The sequence below is a fragment of the Lepidochelys kempii genome, chromosome 28 (genome assembly GCF_965140265.1).
Source record: "Lepidochelys kempii isolate rLepKem1 chromosome 28, rLepKem1.hap2, whole genome shotgun sequence".
Classification (NCBI taxonomy): Eukaryota; Metazoa; Chordata; order Testudines; family Cheloniidae; genus Lepidochelys; species Lepidochelys kempii.
The window spans coordinates 5,881,986-5,908,932 of record NC_133283.1 but is presented as its reverse complement, the minus strand read 5'-3'; the positions used below and the strand labels follow the sequence as shown (position 1 = coordinate 5,908,932).

The 26,947-nt window shown below is 52.0% G+C and overlaps 1 protein-coding gene across 5 annotated transcripts; it reads left to right on the top strand.

The window, feature by feature from the left end:
- Positions 1-444: 444 nt before the first annotated feature.
- Positions 445-26,636, top strand: LOC140904204 (uncharacterized). Of its 5 annotated transcripts, none has more exons than XM_073326595.1 (10): positions 445-508; positions 2,460-2,537; positions 3,049-3,267; positions 3,909-3,931; positions 4,635-4,726; positions 5,028-5,060; positions 7,969-8,060; positions 8,783-8,909; positions 20,675-20,788; positions 21,145-26,636. In XM_073326595.1, exons 1-10 carry the CDS (start codon positions 479-481, stop codon positions 22,662-22,664), a joined length of 2,328 nt encoding a protein of 775 aa, XP_073182696.1. In that variant the 5' UTR covers positions 445-478; the 3' UTR covers positions 22,665-26,636. The 5 variants fall into 5 exon arrangements, with proteins under 5 accessions (XP_073182696.1, XP_073182697.1, XP_073182700.1 ...); XM_073326596.1 differs by having other exon boundaries at positions 4,632-4,726; positions 21,148-26,636; XM_073326599.1 differs by lacking the exon at positions 3,049-3,267.
- Positions 26,637-26,947: the final 311 nt, after the last annotated feature.

Sequence of the window (26,947 nt, the reverse complement as noted above, 5' to 3'; positions counted from 1 at the left end):
TGTCCCCATATCTGGGGCTTTGGCTTTTACAGTCACCCCCCCACCCCACCCCACCCCAGCGGGTGCCTGCCCCCCTCTGGGGGGTCTCCTCTGCCCCCCCCCAGGCCGCCCCCTGGGAGCCGTGTCCCCATATCTGGGGCTTTGGCTTTTACAGTCACCCCCCCACCCCACCCCAGCGGGTGCCTGCCCCCCTCTGGGGTCTCCTCTGCCCCCCCCCAGGCCGCCCCCTGGGAGCCGTGTCCCCATATCTGGGGCTTTGGCTTTTACAGTCACCCCCCCACCCCACCCCACCCCACCCCAGCGGGTGCCTGCCCCCCTCTGGGGGGTCTCCTCTGCCCCCCCCAGGCCGCCCCATTCCCGGAGCCTCGCAAACACCCTGCGTGGGGCCCGGAGGGGCAGGGCCAGGCCCGGGCAGGAGCCGCCCCTTCCTGCCCCCCCCGGGCCCGGGAGCCCTTCGTGCGGCCGCCGCGGCGGGGCCATGGCCGGGGCCGGGGCCGGGAGCCGCGCGGTGGGGCCGGGCGGGGACACGCGTGGGGCGGACACGCGGGGCGCGGAGCCCGGCGGGGCGCGGGAGGGGAGCGCAGCGCAGCGGGGGTCTGGGGGGCAGAGCTGGGCACGGCTGGGGCTGGGGGTTGGGGGCTGTTTGGAGCTGGGGGTTTGGGGGTGTCCCGGGGGGGCAGAGCGGGGAGTTTGGGGGTGTCCCGGGGGGGTATAGCTGGGGGTTTGGGGCGTGTCAGTGGGGGGCAGAGCTGGGCTGGGGGGAACGGCTGGGGCTGGGGGTTGGGGGCTGTTTGGAGCTGGGGGTTTGGGGGTGTCCCGGGGGGGCAGAGCGGGGAGTTTGGGGGTGTCCCGGGGGGGTATAGCTGGGGGTTTGGGGCGTGTCAGTGGGGGGCAGAGCTGGGCTGGGGGGAACGGCTGGGGGTTGGGGGCTGTTTGGAGCTGGGGGCTTGGGGGTGTCCCGGGGGGGCAGAGCGGGGAGTTTGGGGGTGTCCCGGGGGGCAGAGCTGGGGGTTTGGGGTGTCGGGGGGGTACAGCTGGGAGTTTGGGGGGTGTCAGTGGGGGGCAGCGCTGGGGGTTGGGGGCTGTTTGGAGCTGGGGGCTTGGGGGTGTCCCGGGGGGGCAGAGCGGGGAGTTTGGGGGTGTCCCGGGGGGGCAGAGCGGGGGGTTTGGGGGTGTCCCGGGGGGGTATAGCTGGGGGTTTGGGGCGTGTCAGTGGGGGTCAGAGCTGGGTTGGGGGCTGTTTGGAGCTGGGGGTTTGGGGGTGTCCCGGGGGGGCAGAGCGGGGAGTTTGGGGGTGTCCCGGGGGGGTATAGCTGGGGGTTTGGGGCGTGTCAGTGGGGGGCAGAGCTGGGCTGGGGGGAACGGCTGGGGGTTGGGGGCTGTTTGGAGTTGGGGGCTTGGGGGTGTCCCGGGGGGGCAGAGCGGGGAGTTTGGGGGTGTCCCGGGGGGGCAGAGCTGGGGGTTTGGGGTGTCGGGGGGGTACAGCTGGGAGTTTGGGGGGTGTCAGTGGGGGGCAGCGCTGGGGGTTGGGGGCTGTTTGGAGCTGGGGGCTTGGGGGTGTCCCGGGGGGGCAGAGCGGGGAGTTTGGGGGGTGTCAGTGGGGGGCAGCGCTGGGGGTTGGGGGCTGTTTGGAGCTGGGGGCATCCCGGGGGGGCAGAGCTGGGGTTTGGGGTGTCGGGGGGGTACAGCTGGGAGTTTGGGGGATATCAGGGGGCAGAGCTGGGGGTTTGGGGTGTCGGGGGGGTACAGCTGGGAGTTTGGGGGTGTCAGTGGGGGGCAGCGCTGGGGGTTGGGGGCTGTTTGGAGCTGGGGGCTTGGGGGTGTCCCGGGGGGGGCAGAGCGGGGAGTTTGGGGGGTGTCAGTGGGGGGCAGCGCTGGGGGTTGGGGGCTGTTTGGAGCTGGGGGCTTGGGGGTGTCCTGGGGGGGGCAGAGCTGGGGGTTTGGGGAGGTGTCAGTGGCAGGGAGCAGAGCGGGGAGTTTGGGGTGTCAGAGTGGGGGGCAGAATGGGGAGTTTGAGGGATTTCGGGGGGCAGAGCTGGGAGTTTGAGGGGTGTCAGGGTGTGGGGTAGAGCTGGGAGTTTGGGGGATGCCAGGGGTAGAGCTGGGAGTTTGGGGTGTCCTTGACTTGCGGGGGTGGGTCCATGTTCTGGAGGGGGGGGGCGTTGGAGCTGGGGAGACTGGGGCAATGTCTGAAGCTGGTTGCTTGGGAGGCGCGTGGGGCCAGGGGATGTTGGGAGCTGGGGGCTTGGGCTGCACCCCCGTCCCTTCACCACGGGGTCCTGGGATTTCTCTGGGAAACTTGGGCCCCCTTTCATTGCCCCCTCCCGGGTCTTCCTTGCTGAGGCTAAAGAAGACCTGGTTAAAAGTCTGAGTCCCAGGGACTCTGCATGGACATCTGCAGGCCCGGATGGGAGGCCGTTTGCAGCGGTTTGTAAACCCCCCCCCCCCGCTTCTTCCAGGAGCCCCCCCGAGAGCGTCGGGCCCCTCTGGGAAAAGAGAGAGAAGCCGAGGAGCCGCGGCAAAGCCAGGAGCTGCTGGTAGGTGCCCAGGGCCCAGGTTCGCCAGGGATCCCGGTGCCCCGAGTGACGGCGAATGCAGGGCCCAGCCTGCCAGCCTCATCCAGGGACCCGTCCCCACCGGAGCCCAGGGTCCGACACGGGGGTGGCATGGTGCCCGTGGGGTGCGGGAGGCCGCTGGGCAGGAGCGGGTCAGTCTGTGTGAGCCCAGAGCCCCTGCCCACGGGCTGTCTGCGTGTCACAGTGACCGGGGAGCCTTTCCCGCACCTGGGGGGATGGGGAGGAAATGCCGGCTGCGGAGATGGAGGGTTTGGCCCAGGGCAATTGGATGAGGTTTTGGGGAGAACAGTCCCCCCCCATGAGCGATGTACAGCTCACCCCTGCCCTGATCCGTCCCCCTTGCTGGGGTAAATAACCTTCCCGTCCCCCAGCGCAAGAGATCCCGCGCTCTGGGAAATAACTCCCCCACCCGCCGGGAGGGGCATTTGTGGGTCTCCCCCGGTACCCACCCGCCCTCTCCCTGTGGCTGCAGAGCCGGACGGCAGCCGAGAGGCAGAAGATGGTCTGGGAGTGGCGGGAGCTGCGAGGGTTTCTGGCGGAGCAGGAGCAGCGGCTGCTGTCCCGGCTGGAAGAGCTCGAGAGAGCCGTTGTCCAGAGAAGGGATGCGGGCGCCTGCCGAGGGTCCCGGGAGATTTCCCTGCTCGGGGAGCGGGGAGGAGAGAAGGGGCAGCTGCTGAGCCCACCCCTGCAGGTCAGGCTGTCGTTGCAATGACCACACGCAGCGTTCCTGTAGGAGCGTCTCCGCCCCAGGCCCCAAAGCACTTTACAAAGGGGGGACAGGGGCATTGTCCCTATGGGAGAAAGGGGGAAAGCGGGGCAGAGCCCTGCCCAAGGCCACACGCTGAGTCTGTGGCAGAGCCAGAGATGAGTCCTGGATGCTACAACCCCAAAACCTTCTCTCCTGCCCTGTCAATGTGTGTCTACATTTGCACTTGCAGGGTGAAATCCCCTCCCCCATGCCGAGGCCCCGAGCCAGGCCTAAGGCCCCTCTCACCCCAGATGAACGGGTTTAATGGGGCCAGGGGGCTTGTGGGGCTCTCAGCCCTAGCGGGACTTTCACTCTCAAGGCGGAGAAATATTTTCTTCCTGTAAAGTGCCTGGGGAGAAACTTTCTCCAGTGGTGTCCTCCCAGCCAGGCTTCCTGGGGCTGCTGAGAACAAACAGCCCTGCTGGGGGGCCGGGGCGGGGGGCGGCAGCTGCTCTCTGAACGGGAACCTGAGAGTCTGAAATGCCCCAAACACCCGAGACGCCCAGGATGGCTGCCCTGCCGAGCAGGAGGCCTCCCCAGCCTGCGGCGCCCCCCTGACAGCCTCTCCTTTCTCTCCCTCTCAGGATGCTGGAAACCCTGGGAGCAGGTAAGTCCCCGGCTCCATTTCACTCCACCTCGTGCTGCCTTACGCTTGGAAACTGCACTTAATATTGCCTTTCCCCCGTCCTTGCAATATGAGACGAGCCGTCTCCCCTAGCAGCTGTCTCTGGCAGCTAATGAGGTCCCGCCAGGGCTGTCTGACATATGGCCCGTGGGCCGGACCTGGGCTGTCTGTCGTATTGTTGTGGCAGCATCACGTATTCACAGTGTGCAGAATCTCGGCTTTCCATTTTTTTTTTAAAGGAAGTTTCTATCCCTCCTGGTTTCAAAGAAACCCTCCCAAATGCAGACGGAGACACGTCGCCTCTCGGAGTCAGCCAACGCCATGGCTCGGACGGGCGTGAACTCCCCTGTCCTCAGTTCATCTCATTGGAGGGTCAGCTGAGATGATGACACTTCAATGTTCCTTGGCTGGTCGTGGGTGGAACGGGGAGAGGGCGGGAGTGAAGCCCTGGAGGGGTGGGAATAGGGAGTTCCTGTAGGGAGGAGAGACACAAAGACCGTGAAGAGCGAGAAACGGAGAAAGGAGGGGAACAAGAGGTGGAAATAGCAGGAGCCGTAGGAGCAGGAGGGGGCTATTTTCCCCCTGCGTGATGCTGATCGTGACAATCGAGGACTTAATAAATAACGGTAACGAATTGTTGGTGTGGGGATCCAGGCCCATTTCTCTCCCCTCCTTTCCCTAGCAGGGAGGATGGGACATTTGCGGAGCTGGAGAGGAGGCTCAGCGATTTCTCTCTGACAAGTGCCGTCCTGCAGCAGGTCCTGCGGGGATTCAAAGGTGAGTGGGAGTCTGGGGGTGGCGTCTCCTCTGGTTAGAGCGACCCCGGCCCTGGGGAGGAGTCGGGGACTCTCGGGATGTCACTGACCCCGGGCTCCATCTCGCAGCCCCAGCTCCGCGAGTCGCCCTTCCCCATGGGAGTCGCCCTGTGGGGCTGGCTCTGTCCGCAGCGGCTGCGTTGTGGGCCTCGGTCTGTGTCCCCGTCCCATAGTTTAAAGCGGTTCCATTAATAACCAATGGGGATTTCTCTATGAACGCGAGGGACTGAATCCTCACCTCTCCCGTCCTCTCCTTCCCCTAGAGACGCTGCGACGGGAGCTGGGGAGCGACGCAGGTACGTGTCCGTTTCTGACGGGCCGGGGGGAGATTTCACACCAATAACCATGTTCGCGACAGGGCATCACGGCCTCCAGCCCCCATGTGCCCCTGGAAAGGGTGGAACGACGTGACGCCGGGTGAGCCCCGGGACTGGTTCGCTCCTGCTGTGCGTCCGATGGGGATTCAGAGCGAATCCGGAGCTCAGGGGGGTGTTTCCCTTAGGGGCAGCAGGGAACAACCATCTGAAAGGTACGAGAAAGGGTGAGGCAGGACGAACCATCCATATGCTGAGCAGTCCGGCAGCTTTTAACGAGTGACTGAAGATGGACCCAGGAAGGTGCGGGGCAGGGAAGTCTTAGGTGGAACCCAGCTGTATAGACTGACTTCGAATGAGAAATGGGGCTGCTAGCAGGTGTACAGATGGGCTGTGAAGGGGAAGAGAGCGCGTGGTCTAATTTTGAACGAAAAGGAAGGTGCTATAGTGTATATCTGTATTTCTCACACTTTTCCCGGCGGTGAGCTGTTGTATTGATTTTTCAAAGCTTAACGGGTTAAATGTGTTTATAAACTTTTGTACTGTTTAATATTAAGACAGTGATAGAAAGAAAACCTTTTCTTTCTTTCTTTCTTTCTTTCTTTCTTTCTTTCTTTCTTTCTTTCTTTCTTTCTTTCTTTCTTTCTTTCACAGAGGCTTTGCTTTTACTTTTCTTTTGGTAAACTCTTAAAAAACATTTATTTTTCGTTGAAATGGTCATGACTGAGAGTGAGTTAATATTTTCACTTGCCACTCTGTTTCGTGCTTGGCAGGTGTGTGAGTTTTATAATTGTTTAGACGATTTGGTTTATTTGCACGTGTGGGTTTTGGGGGGTTTTTTTCCCCTATTTTTTAAAGAGATGGTTCATTTATTTTTTTGAACAAATTGAGTTAGTTTAACGTGTCTGCTTTGTTTTCTTTTGGCATTTTAGAATTTATTGTTAGGCCAGGTATGAAGATAAAACAGGCAACTAGGCCTCACATCGTTCGAATTTGTACATGATACGAAAGTTGACACATCCATTTTTATAGCTGATTTTAAGGCTAACAATACAGCAGCCACGTCAGGATACCAGCTGGCGACAGAATTTAGTTTAATTTTTCAGATTTTTTTCTCTTATTCATAGATATATATATTTGCATCAGAATGCTGGCTCCTGTTTTTGAAGGAAGGAAGGATTCGCTATTTATATACGCCAAGGGAAAATTGGCACAAACATTTCCTTTATAAGACAGTTATTGCAATTTTTGTGGACAAATACTGATGACTTTTCCATTAATTATTGCCTTAAGATTAGTGTCCTGACACTGATGCAGTTGGGTTAATTTTTTTTGCTTTTAAGAACTGTTTAGTTTTAACAGACTTATTTTTTACCTTTTTTATTTCATCGTTGGAATTTAGGAGGTTCGTTTGGCACTTGGCACTTTACTCTTTCTTTATTTGTTTAGATTTTTGGTTCAGATTATAGGTTTTGATTTTTTTTTTAATGTGTTTTGTTTAGATTTTGAAAGAATGACATTTTAATTAATGATGTAACTGAAGTGTCGTAGATCTTACTCTGTTACTCGTACCTTTTTGTAGTTTGAGGGGTGTTTTGGCAGTACTTGGTTGTTTACATAAGCAGTAGCTTGGGGGGGTTGAGTTTATTTTTGCATGCCACTCAGGACTTACACTGTGTTCTATCCATGCAATTTTTAAGCACACATTTTTTCCTTTTTGAGGGTAAAGTAAGCAAGGGGTTCGAGTTGTTTTTAACGTTTGTATGGCCTGATTTTGTGCAGGGTCCCAGTCCCGATGTCCGTGTAGTAATTTACTCAGGGGTCTGGTAATTTTGGCATATGTTGGGATGAATTCCCTGCAGTAACCGTAGATTCCCAGAAAACTACAGATTTCTCAAACATTGCGGGGGGGTTTAAATTAATTAGAGTTTGCACTTTGTGTTCTGGGGTCTTAGACCCTTAGCAAATTTTAAAGCCAGAATAGTTACCCTTCTTTGGATCATTGACTTTTGCCTGAGGATTTTTAGGTATTTTAGCACACATTTGTTGGTTTCTACGTGCTTTCGTAAGCATTAAAACAGTACTAAGCATTAAAACTGTACTAAGCATTAAAACAGTATTTACATAAGTAGTTATGCCTTTTTCACTCTCTCTCTTTCGCACATGCAATTCAGGCTGGTTTTCAAAAACAATTACTTTTGAATATTTTTCAATTCCTTTTGTAAGTTTTCACGATTAGCAATTTTGTTAATTTTTTCACATGTGAGAAATTATGGGCCGCTTTTGAGGGAGGATTTTTTTGATTGTTGAGCTGGTATTGTAAGAAAATTAAATAGGATTTCTTTTTTTTTTTTTAATTTAAAATTAATGTTTGCTGTTTAATTAGCAAGGCCTGGGGAGAATTTTTGTAATTTTTTTGAAGCAGTCAAACTGAAGGTAAGGTTCAAGATAACACACAGCCTCTCTAATAAAATTTTCAGGGTTTAGTTTTGGGATTATGCCAATTGTGGTGACTGATGGGACAAAGTTTTGTCATTTCCATGTGGAAGGAAACACTGTATCCGTTAAACTGTGCAGGACCTTTACAATGGAGGATGCCTACAACAAAAGCATTGCCCTCCTTAGAATTTAAGAGGTGAACGTTTTAAATGAATATTAAGTAGGGCTGTCGTTTAATTGCAGTTAAGTCAGCTGATTAACTCAGGGACCAGGTCATGGTTGTACAAGGTCTCAGTGGGTTTAGCCCTGGTGGGAAGGGTTGTGTATGTTCTGTAATAAAATAATAGAATGGCTCTTTATTTTCCCAGGAAAAGAGCTAGGGGGAATCAAGACGTGAAATGCACTGAGGTCCCTTCTGAACTCTCACCTGTTCTCCCTCTCACCCCGACAGGCTCTAGAATAACGTCTACATTTAGGGCCAGATTGCTTCATCCTCCCAGGCGAGGGGGAAGGGACATGGCTGAGCGGGAAGAGCAGGCTCAGGTAGGGATCGCAAGGGAGTTGTTGGTGTTTTCCTGCTGGAGGGAGAGGGGCAGCAAACACCGAGGCGTTTGGGGCTTCTGCGGAGTTGAGTCTGGAGGTGGGTGGGGGCAGGAAATCCACAGGCTGGAGAAAGGGAGGGGGGCAGGGGGTGACAAACCTGCTGGGGCTTGTTTTATTTGGGGACTTGATTCTAGGAACAGACCCCTTGGGGGTTATGGTGGAAAGTCCTTATTTGTGGAACAGGAGACACAGGAGACAACCCCACCACCACCCCCCAAGCCCCGCCGACCTGGGCTGGGAAAAATGACCAGACTCTCAGTGCTGGAGCACGAACCTAGTAAGCGGAGATAAGGAGGAGGCACCAGTGAGAGGGACTCAGGGAAGACACCCCATCCGCTCCCATCCAGCTGCTGGCCATGGGGAGAGTGTTCTCATTCCCACCAGGGAGTTGCCCCTGGTTCCTGCTGGGGAGGCTCCATCTCCTGTATCAGCCTCTGGCTAGTAGGGGGGTGATGAGTGTGAGGACCCCCTGCCCCCTCTCTTTGCTGGGGGGGGTGAGGGTCTCTCTCTTTCTCCCCTCACCCTGATGCTTCCTGGGTGCTCTGAACAGGGAGGGCCCCTGGGCCTCCCAGAGCTTCTCATTGACGGGCCTTGGTGCATCACGAAGAGTGGGGCTGTGAGTGGGGCAGCAGGTCCTGAGCGGGGGGCTCTTGCTCTTTCAGGGGCCGGTGACCTTCGAGGAGGTGGCTGTGTATTTCACCGAGGAAGAGTGGGCTCTGCTGGACTCCGCTCAGAGAGCCCTCTACAGAGACGTCATGCAGGAGACCTATGAGAATGTGACCTCGCTGGGTAAGGGTTCCCGTCCCCGCGGTTACTAGAAGGGGAAGTGAAGAGTTAAGGTTCATGTAACCTTAACTCTGCCCTGTTTCAGCAACACCCCGGCATGCCAGTGACACACACACACCAGCGCTGTGCCCTGCCCTGCTACACAACGCTCCGGGAACAGGGCACAGGGGCAGTACACCACAAAGTCTGACGTCGTCTCTTCACTAAGGCAAAACTTGGGTTTAGTTCCATCCTTGCAAACAGAAGCTGCTTGTTACCCTCTCTTTACCATCACCCCGAGGATTCCTTCTGAGTCGTCGCCTTTGCTTACCCCTCACTGAGCCCTGGGGACCAGTAACACGAAGGCCACCAAACTGCTGACAAACCCGTGGCTGGAGCACACCCTTGTGCACCTTTCGTGATGCGACCCCCAACACTCGGCACTGAAATGAGGCACGCTTGGTCCTGCTAGGTCAGTGGTTCCCAAACGTTAACAACCTGTGAACCCCTTTCACTAAAATGTCAAGTCTCGCGAACCTAAAAATGGATATTTCCAGGGATTTTCTCCTTTACCTGAGCAAAAATTATAAAGCGGTGATCTTGGAAATATAACATTTGTTTTCATGACATGCTTATTACACACCACTAAAAATACTGTAATGATAATAAATACATTATGAAAATGGCAGCACTCTTCCAAGATCTCCCTTTCGTGGCTTGTATCACTTTGAATAAGCCTGTTGTAAGACGAGGCTCCTAGATTTCCTCCAGGAGTATCGGATGTGAAACCGCGTGAAGGGCTTTAAGAAGCCAGCTCAAAGAGTTCCTCCGACACAAACGTTCAGGTCTTGAGCAGTCCAGGCAAACAACGCACGTTACAACGAAGCTTAAACTTGTTCTTCATCATAATTTTAAAAACAACACTAGCTGCCTATTTAATTTTAAAAACAGCAAAAAATATCCACCTCCCTTTCCATTTCTTATGAGGAGTCTTGAAGTTTAAATCTCCTCAGTGTGATAGAGATGCTTGCTTGGATCTGCTCAGCTCTTGGAAGTCCAGGGGCTCCGGGCTGCTAGCCCCGTGCTGCCCGGGGTCTCTGGGGACAGCTCTGTCCACCATTAGGGAATTTTTTCCCGAGAACCCCCTGTAACATTTCCTGAACCCCAGTTTGGGAACCACTGCTCTAGGTTCACATGGACCTCTCTTCATATCACAGTCACAGCTCTGCCAAGCTGCTCCAACTAATCCCTCCACCGTCCGATTACAGCTACAGCTGACCCAGTGCACGCAGCTGGAGGGCATGCGGAGAAATGCTGGGATTCCCGTCTCTGGAACACAACCAGTAGCATGTTCCCTTAGTCCTTCCTCATATTGATGATAAATTCATAGGTTTTATGGCAAGAAGGGACTATAAATTCATCAAGTCTGACCTCATGTGTAACAAGCCATAGAATTTCATGCAGTTACTGTGGTATCGAGATGAATGGCTTGTGTATGACTAAATCATCCTCCTGTTTGAAGTGATGGAGAATCTGCCACTTCCCTTGGCAGTGTGTTCAGCTTTGGAACAGGGGACACAGCTGGAGCTTTGCTGTGGCAATCCCTGTCCCCTCCGACTATCGCTTTTCCACTTCTTATTACGATGATGCTATAAAACGGAGGGAGACCTCAGCGACCAGAACTTTCATCCAAGTCCGGACACAAGAGTCTTTCTTGTCTCTGCATAGAAGATGGACTGCCAGCTCCTACACAGGAAACGATTGTAGATATTTGCACAAAACCCTGGGGCCGTGTTCTCTGCCTCCAGGAGATTCACTGAGGGTTACAAGACCGACCAGGTCACTAGGATTTATGTTGGCTGGAGAGAACACACAGCCAATATGGCAACCAGTAATAATTTGTGAAGCCAGGCATCAGGATTGCCTCCATCTATAAAACAGAAGAGAATCCCATTGAGCTTCTCACCATTGAGCTCAACAAGACCTCCATGACCTCCATCTACAAGCCACCAGAGATGCTTTTCAATTCCATCAACCCACCCGTACAATGAAGTACATACTGGGGATTTCAACAGCCACAGCAGTTCGTGGGGCAATACAGAGAACAAGGATGATGGAACCTTGCTCAAGACATAGGCTTAAGAGCCCAATTCGTGACCCAAAGCTACCAAGTCCCTTTCGCGGTGGCCGTTGGCAGTGTGGGTATAACCCTGACCGAGCCCTTGGTAGCTCATCCAGGTAGGAAATTGGAGTTAGACCCAGTTCTGAGATCACACCACCACCCTATCTGAGTGGAGGTAAACGGCTCGGTTGTTCCCTTTGTTCCATTCCGACGTTGCTTCAGCTTCCAGAGAGCAAACCCGCCAGCGTTCTCCGGAGATTTTTTTGACCTAGCTTTCGGACCTGGGGCATGGATACCCAGGGACTGTGGCTGCTTTTTCAGTTCGGTCTCTCTGTCTGTCTGTCTGCTAGGCTAAAGTCTCCTCGCGGATTTTGGAGAGAGTGTACCCAGGGCCTAGCATCCTGCTCAGCCATGCTGTATGAGCTATACAGGCAAAAATTCCAAGACGAGCCATTTGGAGATTACACAATCACCGCTGGTCAACATCTCCTGTTGGCAGCTGTCACAGGGTGTGGGGGAGTCAGGGCCCTGAACCCTCAATTCCTGCGATTCACTGTGCCTCTCAGCCAGCCAGTAACACAGAAGGTTTATTAGACGACAGGAGCACAGTCCAAAACAGAGCTTGTAGGTTCAGGAAACAGGACCCCTCAGACAGGCTCATTCTGGGGGCCAGGGACCCCAGACCTCGGTTCTGGGCCTCCCTCCATTTCCCTGGCCAGCTCCAAACTGAAGCCCCCTCCAGTCCCTCCTCTGGCCTTTGTCTGTTTCTCCGAGCCAGGAGGCCACTGGATCTCTTTGTTCTCCAACCCCTTCAGCTGGCACCTTGCAGGGGAGGGTCTCAGGCCATAAGATGCCAGGAGACAGGGTGTCGGCCATTCTCTGTGCAGACCACATCACACCTTCCCTCTAGGGCTCTGCAACAATCACACCCCCTTATCCCACCACCTAGATACTTAAGAAGGGCACAGGGGAAACTGAGGCACCCACACAGTATTCAGAGAAAACATTAAGAACATTCCCACTTCGTCACAGCAACTGCTCAAGAATGCCTAAAATCTTGGCAGAACTTGTTAGAATGCATGGATATGATCCATACAGCCAAACAGCGTGGTCGATCGTACGTAGACCTTCTGACAGTGCAAAGGTGGGTGGACGTTTCAACATCTTGGCTGATCCGATTGCTATGCAATGGGAGGGTTAAGGGGACCACTGCCAACTGGTCATCACTTTGGCAAATATCCCCGGATACATCCATATTGGATGAACGTAAGAATGGCCACACTGGGTCAGACCAAAGGTCCATCTAGCCCAGTGTCCTGTCTTCCGACAGTGGCCAGTGCCAGGTGCCCCCGAGGGAATGAACAGAACAGGGCAATCATCCAGTGCTGGCCTCAATGCCATGAGAACAGGGAAATCAGCAGGCCTCGATGCCCTCCAAACTTTCGGCCCACACAGGCAGAATTGGCTCCTAAGTAAGTTCAGTATCTGTGGCATCCAGCTCAAGATATTGAAAACCTGTCAGCAAGCCAAGAGAATAGCCCTTGTTAAGGAACCATCAGACCCAAAACACATTTGACCTGTCACACTCCTGTCCAATATTTTAAAATTGTTTGAGCAGCTGCTTTTATACTTGCCTTTACACAACTTTACCACTCCACTTCTTATCAGCGAACAGGCTGGCTTTCCCCTAGGGCTGTCGGGTACTGGACAGCTTCTGAATTTGACATAACATAGCAAAGATGGATCTAAAATGGGGTCGATTATGGCAGTGATGTTTGTTGATGTCTCATCTACCTATGAGACAGTCAGTCGTCGGGGGCTCCTTCTCAATGTACTAATGGTAACTAAGAACCACCACGTCATGAAGCTAATACTGACCATGCTGGAGAATGAAAGATTCTTCATAAACTTTTGTGGCAAACAGAGCCGGTGGCATTGACAGGAAAATGGCCTTCCACTAGGTAGTGTCTTGGCCCCTCCATTATTCAAACTCTACACAAACCATGAGCCAAGTTACCCCAGCACAAACTGGTTTATCTACTCAGATGATCTGTGATTAACCACACCGCACAAGGACTTTGGTATATTAGGGAGTACTCTGGTGCATTCACTATGCAGCCAGCCAACTGCATGCAAAATTCAGCAAATCAGTGCATTGTGTCTCGAAAATGGAGAGGCCAAATGCAAACTCAGCATCAGAGGCATTGTGTTATGCTTGACCACAGACTTTCCTTTAGAGCAGGGATGGGCAAACTACGGCCCACGGGCCGGAGCCATTTTAAGTCAGCCCGCGAGCTCCCGGTGGGGCGATGGGTCGGGCCCTGATCCCCATCCCTTCCCTGATCCCCATCTGAACCCCTCGGTCCCAGAGCACCCTCCTACACCCCAAACTCCTCATCCCCAACCCCACCCATGTCAACAGCCTCTGCATCTTCACAGGTATTGCTCCTCCTCCTATATGCCGGGAACTTGCTAGGAGCGTCGAGTGAGGTCTATAAACTCATGAGTGGTATAGAGAAAGTAAAGAAGGAAGTGTTATTTACTCCTTCTCATAACACAAGAACGAGGGGCCACCAAATGAAATCAATAGGTAGCGGGTTTAAAACAAACACAAGAAAGTATTTTTTTCATGCAAAGCACTGTCAACCTCTGGAACTCCTTGCCAGAGGGTGTTGTGAAGGCCAAGACTATAACGGCGTTCAAAAGGGAGCTAGATAGATTCATGGAAGATAGGTCTATCAGTGGCTATTAGGGAGTGAGAAAGACTGGGGCAATGGGAGGAGAGGGAAGGGGTTGCAGTAGGGAGGGTCTGGTGGGAAGGGAAAGTTTCAGGGAAGCAGAGATTTAGAGCACTTCACTGAGGCACTTTTTTTGCCAAAGTCTCTAATGACTTCGCCCTAGGCGAAGCTGAGAACCAGTGCTCCATCCTCCCCCTCCTTGGCCTGACAGCTGCCTTTGACACCACCGGCCACGCTGTTCTTCTTGAAATCTTGTCTTCTCCTGTGGTCCCCTGATTCTCTTCCTACCTCTCTCATCTCTCCTTCATCGTGTCCTCTGGAGGATCCCCTCCATCCCCACTCCAGCTTGCTGTGTGTGTTCCACAGGGCTGCATCCTCGGTCCCTTCTCCTCTTCCTCCTTCTACACCTAATCTCTGGGCAATCTCCTCCACAAACACAAATTCTTCTACCACCTCCATGCCGATGACACACAGATCTACCTCTCTGCTCCCGGCCCGCCTCCTTCTGTCCACGTTAAAATCTCAGCCTGTCTCTGTGACATCTCCTTGCGGGTGTCTAACCATCAACGTCAGCAGAACAGCTAAAAAGACTGAAACAGAGATCTCAAAATGTTCCCCAAGCCATCCTGACGCTCCTCTCTCTGTCCCTGCAGACAGCACCACCATCCTTGTCACTCCGGCCCCTAAACTGGGAAACACCTTTGACGTGGACGTCGCTATAGGTCCTCACATCCAGGCTCTGTCTACAGCTTGCATTTTCATTCTGCATATGGGCCCTAAGGAACTTTTGCCCAGGTTCACCTCTCCTCTCTCAAATACTGCAGCATCCTTTCCTCTGATCTTGACAAATGCAGTCTTCCCCTGCTCGTATTCGTTCAGGAGGAAACCTCCGCAAAGCTGCCTTGTTCCCCTCAAACACCGAGGAGGAAAGGAGGAAAGAATTGGGGATGTTTCTTAGAAAAGAAGACGGAGGAGAGACGGGATAATCATTTTCCAGTGTGTTCAGAGTCATTTTAAAGACGATGGGGATCAGTTGGTTTCCATGTCCACCTGGGTGAGACAAGAAGTAGTTGGCTTGATCTGAAGCAAGGGACATTTGGGTCCGATACTAGGAAAAGTTTCCCAACTATAAAGATAGATAAATATTGGAATAGGTTACCAATGGGGGTTGTGGAATTCCTGTCACTGGGGTTTTTAAAAACAAGTTCGGCAAACACCTGTAAGGGATGGTCTAGGTGTACTTTATCTTGCCTGAGATTGGGGGTGGGGTGGATTAGATGACATCCTGAGGTCTTTTCCAGCCGTACATTTCTATAATTTTGATGATTCATTATCCTAGCCCTTCACATTGACCACATCTCCCTGCAGAGAATATGGGCATTTCTGTAGGGTTTTTGTTGTGTTTTTAAAATGAAAAACATGCGTGACTAAATCTCCCCTCTCACTTTCCTTTGTTGCCCAGTGGGTGTGAATTCCTCTTCTGGGACAGGGAATGTACTGGCTGTTGGCGTAACATAGGCCTGTCTGGGTTGGCAGGGATACACTGTTCAGAACTGAATGGAGCTCCCTGCAGAGACATTGGAAGACTCAATGGCTTGTATGAGTGGGAGCCGAGGGACTCAGAACATGGGAACGCACCAGGGTTGCTACATGGGACAAAGGGAGTAGGCAGAGACAGACTGGACTGGGCAGACTGCCTGAGGCAGGAAGACCGAGATGAAATGGAGCAGCTTTGGGAAAACCTGAGCAGATGATTCCGACAACATGAACCTTGAGTTAAGTTTTGCTTTACCAGCTTGACCTAAGGGTGTTTGAATCCCACGCCTCGTAAATGGTGGCTTGTTTTGGAACGGCTGTCTTGCATGGCTGCAGATACCGACTGATTGCATCACGCCGCAAGAGCGAGCGTCTCTGCCGGGAGCCTGAACTCGTGTGACTTCCCTGAAGAACCTCAGTGAGAAACTGGATTGTAGCTTGGGGTTCTCAAGCTGTGGGGGTGGGTGGGCTCGAGATCCCTGGGCTCCAGGCCGAGCGGCCGCATCAAAGCAGTGTTCCCACAAGCTATTTTTAACACACTAGTGTGAGACCCGCTTGCACGGGGTCTGTAGACCCAGGCTAGAAGGCCTCTCGCTCCCGGCTGCGGTCGCACCCGAAAGAAGGCAGTCCCAGGAGGGAGACGGTATCAAAGGCTGTCTCGTCGAACAGCCTGTAAATCCGTGACGCTGCCCAGTCTTTGAATCCCTCCACTGGCTCCCCGTCTCTATTGCGTCAAACATCACCCGCCTCTCTTCGCTTTCAAGACCTTTCACGGCCTGTCTCCCCCTTACGTATCCTCTCCTACATGGTAATGGCTAAGATGCTGGGACTGCTGCCATCAGGACATCTGTCTCTTGTCTGATTCTTCGATTGTCAGCGCCTTGGGGCAGGGACTGTTTGTTTGTTCTGTGTCAGTAGAACGACCCGCACGTGGCGGTCCTGGTCCCTGGCTGGGGTTGCTAGGCATAACAGTAATTAATAACAATAATTAATAATAGAAATAAGAATAATGCGGAGGCACCAAGGAGTGGAAAGGAGGATGTCGGAGAGGTGGGAAGGGGCTGGGGGTAGTGGACTGGGGAGGGTATGGTTGGGGGCAAAGTCCTACTGTCCTGAGCCCTCCTGGCTCACAGGAGCAATGCGGGGCAGAGGGGGTGTGCAGATGCCCTAGGGAGTTTGGGGGTGCCATGCAGGGTTGGAAGCAATGGGAGGGCATTGGATCAATACTGCACGGGGCTGGGAGGGTTGATGTTGGTGGGAGTAAAGGGAAGGGTGGATGCTCTGGGAAGTGGGGGAACTAGTAATGGGAGGGAGGGAAGGGATAATTTTTTGGGGAGGAGCTTCTGGGAGTTAGGAGCAAGGAATTCTAGAGCCACAGAGCTAAAAGGGACCACAAGGGTCATCTCATCTACCCCTTCCTCCCCCCCCCCCCCGCCGCGAAGATGCAGGATTTGTTGTGTCTAAGCCACCCCAGACACACACAAGAACATAAGAACGGCCATACTGGGTCAGACCAAAGGTGCATCTAGCCCAGTGTCCTGTCCTCTGATAGTGGCCAATGGTAGGTGCCCCAGAGGGGATGAACAGAACAGGGAATCACCAAGTGTCCATCCCCCGTCACCCATTCCCAGCTTCTGGCAAACAGAGGCTAGGGACACCATCCATCCCTGTCCATCCTGGCTAATAGTCATTGATGGACCTATCTTCCATGAACTTATCTAGTTCTTTTTTGAACCCTGTTATAGTCTTGGCCTTTACAACATCCTCTGGCAAGGAGTTCCACCGGTTGACTGTGCCTTGTGTGAAGAAATACTTCCTTTTATTTGTTTTAAACCTGCTGCCTATTAATTTCATTGGGTGACCCCTAGTTCTTGTGTTATGAGAAGTAGTAAACAACACTTCCTTATCTACTTTCTCTACACCAGTCATGATTTTATAGACCTCAATCATGTCTCCCCTTAGCCATCTCTTTTCCAAGCTGAAAAGTCCCAGTCTTATTAATCACACAGGTATCCAGCCTTCAGGGAACACTTGGGACAGTGGGAGGGCATGGTGGAAAGTGTTTGGGGGAGCAGGAATTTTGGGGAAACAGCGATCAAGGAGAGCTGTGGGCAATAGGAGGGAAGGTGAGAACACAAGAAGTGGGTGTTGGAGTCCCAGGAGGTGGGGAGAGCTGAGAGCAGTGGGTGGAAGGGAAGTGGGTGTCATAGTGAGTGAGAGGATTAGCCGTTCCTGTGTCCCTTTCACGGTCTATATAAGTGCCCTGCCTGGGGCCTTTCCCTCTCCCGTAGTGGGATACTTTAATTCTTCTACTCTTAGACCAGGCCCAGGGCTGCAATACCCTGTACCTTGGGAAGGTCTGGGGTCAGTGGTTTTTTGCAGTAGGAAAAAAGGAAGACAGAAAAAAGGGATTTTGTCATAACAACCACTCTTGACACATGCCTGCCTTCTCTAAATGCTCAGCTAGGCAGATCTGTCTTCTTCAGACACCCCAGTAGGTTCCATGTATTTCTGTTTCTTTCTCCCAAACAACCATCTGAACAGCCAGGCTCCTTTTGAGAGAGAATCCCTTTTCAAACTGCTCCAGACCTTTCGATCTCCTAGATCCCAGGGCTTTGGCCCTCGGCATTTAACCCAGTTCTGTAAACTGGCTTGACCCAGCAGGTAGAGAGGCTCAAAGCTAATAGTGTGGACCTTGTCTCTTAACAACACCTTCCCTTCCTATACGTTTTCCTTACAGCCTTCCTTTTAAACGAAAACAAATAATTCATCCAGCAAATATCCCAATAACCAAGTCAACATCAATAATTAGGGCCCTGCCAAATTCATGATCCGCTTTGGTCAATTTCGTGGTCGTAGGATTTTAAACATTTTCCGTGTCCTAGATTCAGATATTTAAATCTGGACTTTCGTGGTGGTGTAATCAGGGGTGTCTCGATCGAAAAGGGGGCCAGGGGAGAATCGCAAGGCTAGTGTAGGGGGGGTCATGGTATTGCCACCCTTTCTTCTGCCCTGCTGGCGGGGAGCCCAGGTCTGAGGGCAGCACAGAAGTAAGGGGGGCGATACCATACCGAGCCACCCTCACGCCTATGCTGCTGCTGGCCGTGGCATTGCCTTGAGACTTGGGTTTCCAGCAGCAGCTGCACGGAGTTTTCTGCAGCCGGGCGAGGTTCCCAAAGGTGGGTCTCACCCAGCTCAGGGAGTGGCCCGTGCAGGGGAAGAAGAAGTCCCATCCCTCCCCAGCCCAGCCTGGAGGAGTAGTTGGAGCTCAGCGCATGGTAGGACCCCCCCCCCCGAGCTGGGGCACCCACAGCCCTGCCACTCCCCGGCTCTGGGCCCAGTGCTTGCGGGGGTTAAAGAGGTCTTGGGCTGGCTGTTTGTGGGTGTGGGTGGGGGGGGGGTGATCCCAGTGCCCCCCTGACTGCAGTGTCCTGGGTGGTCACGCACAGTGCCCATCTGTAAGGCTGGCCCTGCCCCCCCCCCCCCCAAAGTGATGACCTTACCTCATGCTTCTGACAGCGTTACTGAAGAAACTTTTCCGGGCAGGATCCCTCCCCCAAAGTCCAGCAGCTCTTTCTTTTGACATCTCCAGTGGGAGGAGGGAGACAGGGTGAGAGACCCCTTCTGGTGTTTGCCCTCATTTTTATACTGGTCACCCTTTGAAATGCATCTTCCTGGAAATGACCCCTAGATAACATTCTCTCTAGCTGAGAGGGGAGGTTAGCTAAGTTGTTTGCTAAGATGCAGTTCTGTTTGTTCTGGCCCCCTTTCCTTTCCAAAGAAAGGCCCCTTGATAGTTGATGGCCCGTCGGCGTTGATGACATCTGGCCGGGCATTAATTTGTCTTGGAGAAACATGTTTACCTTCTCCACAGACTTGTCTGGTAAACACACTTTAGCATGTTTCATCATTTCATCTTATGTTCATAACTTTACATATGATGTTGTTACATACATTTTGCCCTGCTATTGTTGACCAAGTTATTAGTTTTCAAATTATACCTTACAAGGCATATTTTGTGCTAAGATTATTACAGTAATGTGCAGGATATGAACACAGGGGTGCATTCTGTCACCGTGGTAATGCAACTTCTGGGGACTCGGAAGGTCTTGATTTCCCTCCCCATCTATACCAGCTGCAGTCTTTCTTCACTGCAAGCTCTTCGGGGTCTTTGAGTCAGTCCCTCCTGAGGTCACGTGGCCCAATTCCTGTTCCTCATATTCTCTTTTTCCAGAGGAATTAGAGTCTGTTGCTCCTAAATTATAGCATCTGATTCCCCAGCCTTCTCCACACGCTGTGGGATTTTCATACTCCCGCCTATTACACCAGAGTTGCAATATTTCCTAATTCCTCAGAATGTGCTTTCCTTACATCTCCACCGCTACGATACTGTGTTCAGGGACATCCTCACTCCCTCCTGTTCCTTTCTTCACTGAACCCCACATCCCATACTGATGTCTCCCAGCTTCCCTGTGACTCACTCATTGTCTCTGGGCCTCTCTTTGTCAGTAAGAAGCAGTTCCAAGTGGTTTCCCACTGGCTGCAACCTTCACTTTCTCGGATGTGGAGTTACCTTCTCTGTCCTTTGGGACCGTTTAATGATGATTGTCTGGCTGTGTGTGTTCACAGCAGAAATGGGGATGGTTAAATCCCTCATTAAGCAGTGCCCTACACGTTGTATGAGTAGGGGCATTGCCAGCAGATCGAGGGACGTGATTATTCCCCTCTATTCGGCACTGGTGAAGCCACAGTTGGAGCATTGCGTCCGGTTTTGGGCCCCCCACTACAGAAGGGATTGTGGACAAATTGGAGAGAGTCCAGCGAAGGGCAACAAAAATGATTAGGGGACTGGAACACATGACTTATGAGGAGAGGCTGAGGGAACTGGGATTGTTTAGTCTACGGAAGAGAAGAATGAGGGGGGATTTGATAGGAGCCTTCAACTACCTGAAGAGGGGGTTCCAAAGAGGAAGGAGCTCGGCTGTTCTCAGTGGGGGCAGATGACAGAACAAGGAGCAATGGTCTCAAGTTGCAGTGGGGGAGGTCTAGGATGGATATTAGGAAACACTATTTCACTAGGAGGGTGGTGAAGCACTGGAACGGGTTCCCTAGGGAGGTGGTGGAATCTCCTTCCTTAGAGGTTTTTAAGGCCCGGCTTGACAAAGCCCTGGCTGGGATGATTTAACTGGGAATTGGTCCTGCTTTGAGCAGGGGGTTGGACTAGATGACCTCCTGAGGTCCCTTCCAACCCTGATCATCTATGATTCTGTGATTTGTGCACCTGGGAGGTGGCCCCAGCATATTACTTCTTTAAAATGGTCTGGAGTTAAAAGAATGGAACATTTTATTGTGACAAATGTCCCATGAACTCCCCTGATCTTTTCTCTAAGCAGAGTTTCCAGTTCCCAAGTCTGCTGTGATCTCCCAGCTGGAAGGAGAGATAAAGCCAGAGGTCCCAGATGTCCAGGGCTCAGAGGAAAGAAAGATCTGGAGGGATGCCTGCCCAGGTGAGGAATCATTAAACCAGTTCAAAAGCTGGGAGTGCCTCAAGGAAACAGCTGGGATTCCCTACAAGGACCTTGTGAGCTCTCTGAGTTCAGGATTGTTCCAAGCAGCTGTCATAGCCTCATGGCAGATATCGCTCATGGCTTCCTACCCATCCTGATTGACCCCTGGCAGTGGCTCCTGCCTTGACCTCCCCTCCCATGGGCTGTAGAAGTAAGATTTTATGCCCTTTTCTTTGCTGTGTGGGAAAGAGTTTGGTGGAATTCAGATCCTGTTTTTTTTCTGTCTCACTACCACTTATTTTGGTTTGCCCTCGCCTTTTTCATCCCTGTTTCTGAGGTTTCTCTCTGTTTCTCAGCAGGTCATGGGACAGTGAGTAAGAACGAGGAGCAGAATCCACAGGAGGAAGATGCTGAGCAAGTGGGACCCTACGTGGGGTTATCCCAACGCTCCAAAGGGAATGTGTCCAGGAGTCACGAGCAGGGAAAAGACGGTGAGAGTGAGCACAGGCCAGAGAGAGAGCAGAGAAACCAGACAGGAGAGAACATGAGTATATCCATTAATTACTGGGAAACTCCCAAGGACCAGAAGGAAACCACAGCCCAGAAGAGAATCCCAACAGGAGAAAGAAACAACACATGCCCTGAGTGTGGGAAAACCTTCAGTAGCCACCCACACCTTAAAGAACACCAGAGAATTCACACAGCGGAAAGACCCTATGAGTGCAGGAAAACCTTCCCACTGAGCTCACGGCTTATTGCCCATCAGAGGCTCCCCACAGGGGAGAGACCCTCTGAATGCTGCGCATGCGGGAAAACCTTCACTCGGAGTTCGTCCCTTATTGCCCATCAGAGGATCCACACGGGGGAGAGACCCTATGAATGCCGTGAGTGTGGGAAAACCTTCAGTAGCCGATCGGGCCTTTTTGACCATAAGAGAAGCCACAGCGGGGAAAGACCCTATGAATGCTGGGAATGTGGGAAAACCTTCACTCGGCGCTCACACCTGGTTACACATCAGCGAATCCACACGGGAGAGCGCCCCTATGAATGCCGTGAGTGCGGGAAAAACTTCTCTCAGCTCTCAGTCCTGATCAGACATAAGAGAACCCACACGGGAGAGAGACCCTATGAATGCTGCGAGTGTGGGAAAAGCTTCACGCAGAGCTCATCCCTTATTACACACCAGAGAATCCATACGGGGGAGAGACCCTACGAATGCCACGAGTGCGGGAAAAGCTTCGCTCGAATCTCCGCTCTTGTTACACATCAAAGCACGCATGCGGGAGAGCACCCCCTTATGAGTGCTGTGAGTGTGGGAAACGCTTCACTCGGAACTCAACCCTTATTAAACCTGAGAGAGTCCACCTGGGAGAGCAACCTTATGAATGCTGGAAAACCTTCACTCGGTGCTCACCCCTTATTACGCATCAGAGGATCCACATGGGAGAGCGACCTTATGAATGTGACGAGTGCGGGGAAACCTTCAGTCCGAGTTCATCCCTTATTACCCCGCGTCAGAGAATCCACACAGGGGAGTGATCCTGTGAGCGTGGGAAAAGCTTCACTCGGAGCTCAACACTTATTAGGCACGAGAGGGTCCACACAGGAGAGAGACCCTATGAGCGCTGTGGGCGTGGGAACACCTTCACATGGCCTATTGCACATCAGAGAATCCATACAGGTGAGTGCCCCTATCAATGCTCCTAGTGCACGGGAAGCTTCTCGCAGCACTCAGCCCTTGCTGCACATCGGAGGGTCCACACAGGAGAGAGACCCCAGAGACGCTTCTTGGGAGAAAAGCTTCCGTCCGCGCTCAGCCCTTGTTTATCATCAGAGAATGGCTAAGGGAGATCAACATTACAAACCTCTTGTCTAGAGCCGACAAAACATTGCTTTCCTTTAGTACTGTGGCTAATTCCCACACAGCGGCCTTTCAGGCTGTTTGAATCATTTGCATCGCCGCGGTCTCTCAGATCTGCCAGTGAGTTGCCCTCTTGTGCCTTTTAAAACTTGCCGTTCTTTGGGGTGAGTCCTGTTGCTGTATCAACTCCTTTGTGTTATGAGTCATGGGAGTGTGTCCCCCTCCTACCAGGAATGTCCCGCAGCCCCAGGTTGGGGTGGTAAAGCTAGCAGAAGTGAACTACACTGACATCAAAGCTCCCTGATCTTGCCATGTAAAAACATAACTCTTCTTTCAGTAAAAACAAAGCCTGTGTATACTGGCTGCGATTATCTAGCACATTTCCTCATGGCCTGACCTAACCTCGATCCGTTCTCCTCGTCTAAACAATCCTGGAGCATCACACTGATACTAAAACAACGAGGAGTCCGGTGGCACCCTAGGGACTAACGGATTTATTTGGGCCTGAGCTTTCGTGGGTAAAAATCCCACTTCTTCAGCTGCACCTGGTCGCAGGGTGCTTTGGAAAGCGTTTGCCATGTCTCATGATGCAGGCATGTTTATACTGTTCCTCTCACTGCAAAGGAATTGTTACAGTCGCCTCATTCCCCCTTTGGGGATAGATTGTCTCATTCCCAGTTGTTCTCATGTTGCCTTGGGTTGTGCTGAATGGGGGGAGGGGGGTATTGCTTTTCTTATTTAAATATAACACAGAACAGGAGCAGGAAAGGAAGTGTTGTTTCAGCCTCTGTGACACAAGAAAGAGATGTGGTGGCTCCTAGAGATTACCTCCTTCCCTAACACCCCAGGCGTGTTACCTTCTTTCTGGGCCGTGCTGAGTTTATCTTTTTCACGTCCGCCCCAGCCATCTCCCTAAGTGTCACATGATGCAGCGTTCTCCGCTCTCGCTGCTGGGCAGTTGCACTTTGCTACTAAATTCGGGCTTGCGTACACTTAAAACACTGATGTAGCTCTTCACCGCCCTTAGGGTACGTCTACACTGGCAGGTTTCCGCGCCGCGAGTTACACCCCTTTCATTAAAACGCTGGAATTGAACAGCCGTTGCGTGGCCACCCCGTCACATCCAGGTTAGCAGCTCTTGCCACAGCAGTGCATTGCGGTCGCTGTCCCACTCTCGGGCATCCGACTACGTTGCCAGCTGCTTTTCAGCCGAAGTGGGGCGGGGGGAGTGTGTGCGTGTGAGGGGAGAGAGAGACCGTGTGTTTTGGGGGACAGAGTGTGTACCAGCATGCTGTCTTGTAAGTTCAGACAGGGGCAGGAAGCAACCAGTCCTGAGGCAGGGGGAGGGGGAAACCCCGACATCAGCCCCCGCCTCCCTCCCTGGGCTCTCTGCACCGCGGTCTCTTTCGCTCTCTCTCTCACACACACCTGCCTCTGTGTTCAACGGCGCGAGCCTTCCACATGAACGGTTTGCTTTGTGTCCCGGAGCAGATCCGCACGCAACAGCTGTCAGAAGCGGTGCTCTGCCAGGGAAGGGGCCACACGTCTCCAGGGCAGCTGAGTTCAAAACCGGGAGCGGCAGAGCGGTCCCTTGAGGCATTGCAGGACCGCTCTGGAGGCCAGTTACAGCACGGGGAGCAATCAAGTGTCTACACTGGCAACAGAGCGCTGGAGCCCCTGTGCCGACAGCCGGGCGACTCTCCTCGGGGTGGGGTTTTTGCGGAGTTTCCGCACACAGAGTCGCTTTGGCAGTGTGGACCCGTTGGCAGTTTGAGCGTGCTTTACTGTGCAGAAACTTGCCAGTGCAGACAAGCCCTAAGAGGTGGCAGGTAGGTTGACAAGGAAATTCTTCCCTTGACCTAGTGCGATCTACACTAGGAGTCAGATTGGTTGAACTGCTTCACTCAAGGGTGTGGAAAAATCCACACCCCTGAGTGATGGAGTTATACTGACCTAATTTCCTACTGTAGACCAGACCTTGGGCTCATTAAGGCGGGAGATGATGGTGTCACAGACCTGGGAGACAAATTTGAATGGATCCCAATCTCAGTGATCATTCAGAGTATAAATCCCTCTGTCTATCTACTGGCAAAGCCACTTCTGGGCTTTTTACTGCTGACAGGAAGGTTGCAGATGGGCAGGTTGGGAGTTTTTTCTCCACTCCAATGCTGCTAACTTTTGTAAATAAGATGATTCAATAAGTGCTGAGAGAAGTAGTTTTGAATGGATCAGAGGAGAATGCTATGGGAGAATGTGTTCCTGATTCTGAGCCATATATATAACCTGCTCCGGAACTTCATTTTATATGAAACTGAAAGTGTCTTATACCTCTCTGTGCTGTGGGTTTTCCTCTTTTTTTCTGAAGTCTATTTGCTCACATAATTGGATATTAGTTTTGTTTGACTGAGTGAAGCTCAGATTTATTAGGGACTTTAACCAATAACCGTTTACTAAAATAACAATTTCTTATGTTATTTTTGCTCTTCTCCTGCACCTCCATGATGACATGGAGGAAAGTCAAGTGCTGTTCAGTCAACAGGAGAGAATACGGCATGCTATTGGGCATGCTACCAAGGAAGTCTCCATTCTGAAATGGTGAACAGCACACCCCAAATTGTGCAACTAACAAAAGGAAACTGCATATGATTACAGTGTTGTTCGGTTCTTTAGGTAAATGTTGTCTCAGATGCCCCAAGGAGAGAATTCCTCAGTAAGAGATTTGGAAGTTGGCAAAATACCCTTGTATTTGATTCCCAAAGTAGTTACGGTCTAGGTCTCAATATATCTCCTAGCTAAACCTATGATATGGATAACGTTGTCCCCATCTATGTAGATGGGGAGGACGTAGAAATGGCATTTTTGCTGAACACATCTTTTGGAGATGCTTCAAATGTGTGTAAAATGAAATCAGGGTTGAATGTGAGATCGCTGCAGTACGTCTGTTTTTGAATAGATGCCCCACCTTTGGTGGCTTACAGGGATTCAGATCCAGGTCTGTTTCTAGTCCCTAATTAAGACCCGTGCCACCATATTAAAGACACAAATTGGGCATGTTTGGGGAATATTCCTCATGGCTACTGAAAAGTGCCTGGTTTGGTAAAGGAGTTTACTTCAGTGAAGTGTACATTTTCCTTCACAAAGGCCAAAGATTTGGCAACAAGTCCAGTATTAATAGCAGGTACACCGTGGGTGGTTTTCACCCCAGAGAAGGAGACCAGGCTGATATAGGCCCTGATAAAACTGCTTTCATAACACAGCTCCCTAGTTCAGTGGAATGTATTGTGGTCCCAAAGGATGCCATGATTAAACCGGAAACAAGTATCCTCTACCACTTGGATCCCAAGTTTCATGAGGCTTACAGAGAAGCCGGTGCCTTTGGCGTAAAGGGACTGGATTTGACATAATTCGTAGCCATCTTGTGCACTTAGCCCACCAGAAGCTGGAAGCAAGAACACCACATAGGAATAATTTGGCCTTGCTTAGGCAGACAGAACAAAAACAGCGGCAAGCTGCAGTTTTACTAAGTAAAAATAATAAAGTGAAGGGACAAATTCATAAGAAGGGAGGAAATGTAAAAAACTGACCTTGAATCTGATTGTCTGTGTTGGTAAGTTCTTTTGCTAAACCTGCTTTGCTGTTAAGGAGAATAATGAATTATTGCTAGAAAAATCGATAGCCTATTAGGGGCTATTATAAGTTTATGTGTTTTGTCAAAAGAAAATCTATAAAAAGTTTAGTGAGAAAGTGTGCATGGAAGCAGTCCAAGGAGCTTTTCTTTGGGCAAGGGCCTGGCACCTAAAGTGCTCAGCAGCTGGACAGAAGGAGGGCCCCTGGAAGGCTGGTTGTGGATTCCTCAAAAGCATTTCAAACTTTAGGTAAATATAAATGTGTTGAATGCTCGAACTCTACTGCTACAGCATGTATATGTGTGTGTGTGCTTCAAAGCTAATAAAAAGCAGTTTTAAATAAAAGCACTTATCAAACGGAGGAGATGTGTCCCCACTGATTTATTTCCGACATCACCTGAAGAGAAACAGGTAAGTTACCATTTCTTTGGGTTCTGGAAAACCTGGGTAACAGATTTGGCAAGCCAGTTGCCAGGAGTGGTGGAGAGGAGGGGACGATTGGTACCAACTGTTTATTGGTTTGCTGTGCAAGAAGGGAGGCTGGTGGGGCAGGGTTGCAACCTGTAATTTCCCCGTTTCAGAGTCCACAAGTCAGTGTATGGATACATTCCATTACTGGGAGACAGGGCCCAGGTCGGGTAGCCTGGTTGGGTAAGAAATTATGTCAGGAGG

Coding starts and splice junctions, on each gene's coding strand:
- LOC140904204 (XM_073326595.1), top strand. CDS start 479: ATGGCCGGGGCCGGGGCCGGGAGCCGCGCG. Junction 509..2,459: donor CCGGGGCCGGGAGCCGCGCG/GTGGGGCCGGGC, acceptor CGCTTCTTCCAG/GAGCCCCCCCGAGAGCGTCG. Junction 2,538..3,048: donor GGCAAAGCCAGGAGCTGCTG/GTAGGTGCCCAG, acceptor CTGTGGCTGCAG/AGCCGGACGGCAGCCGAGAG.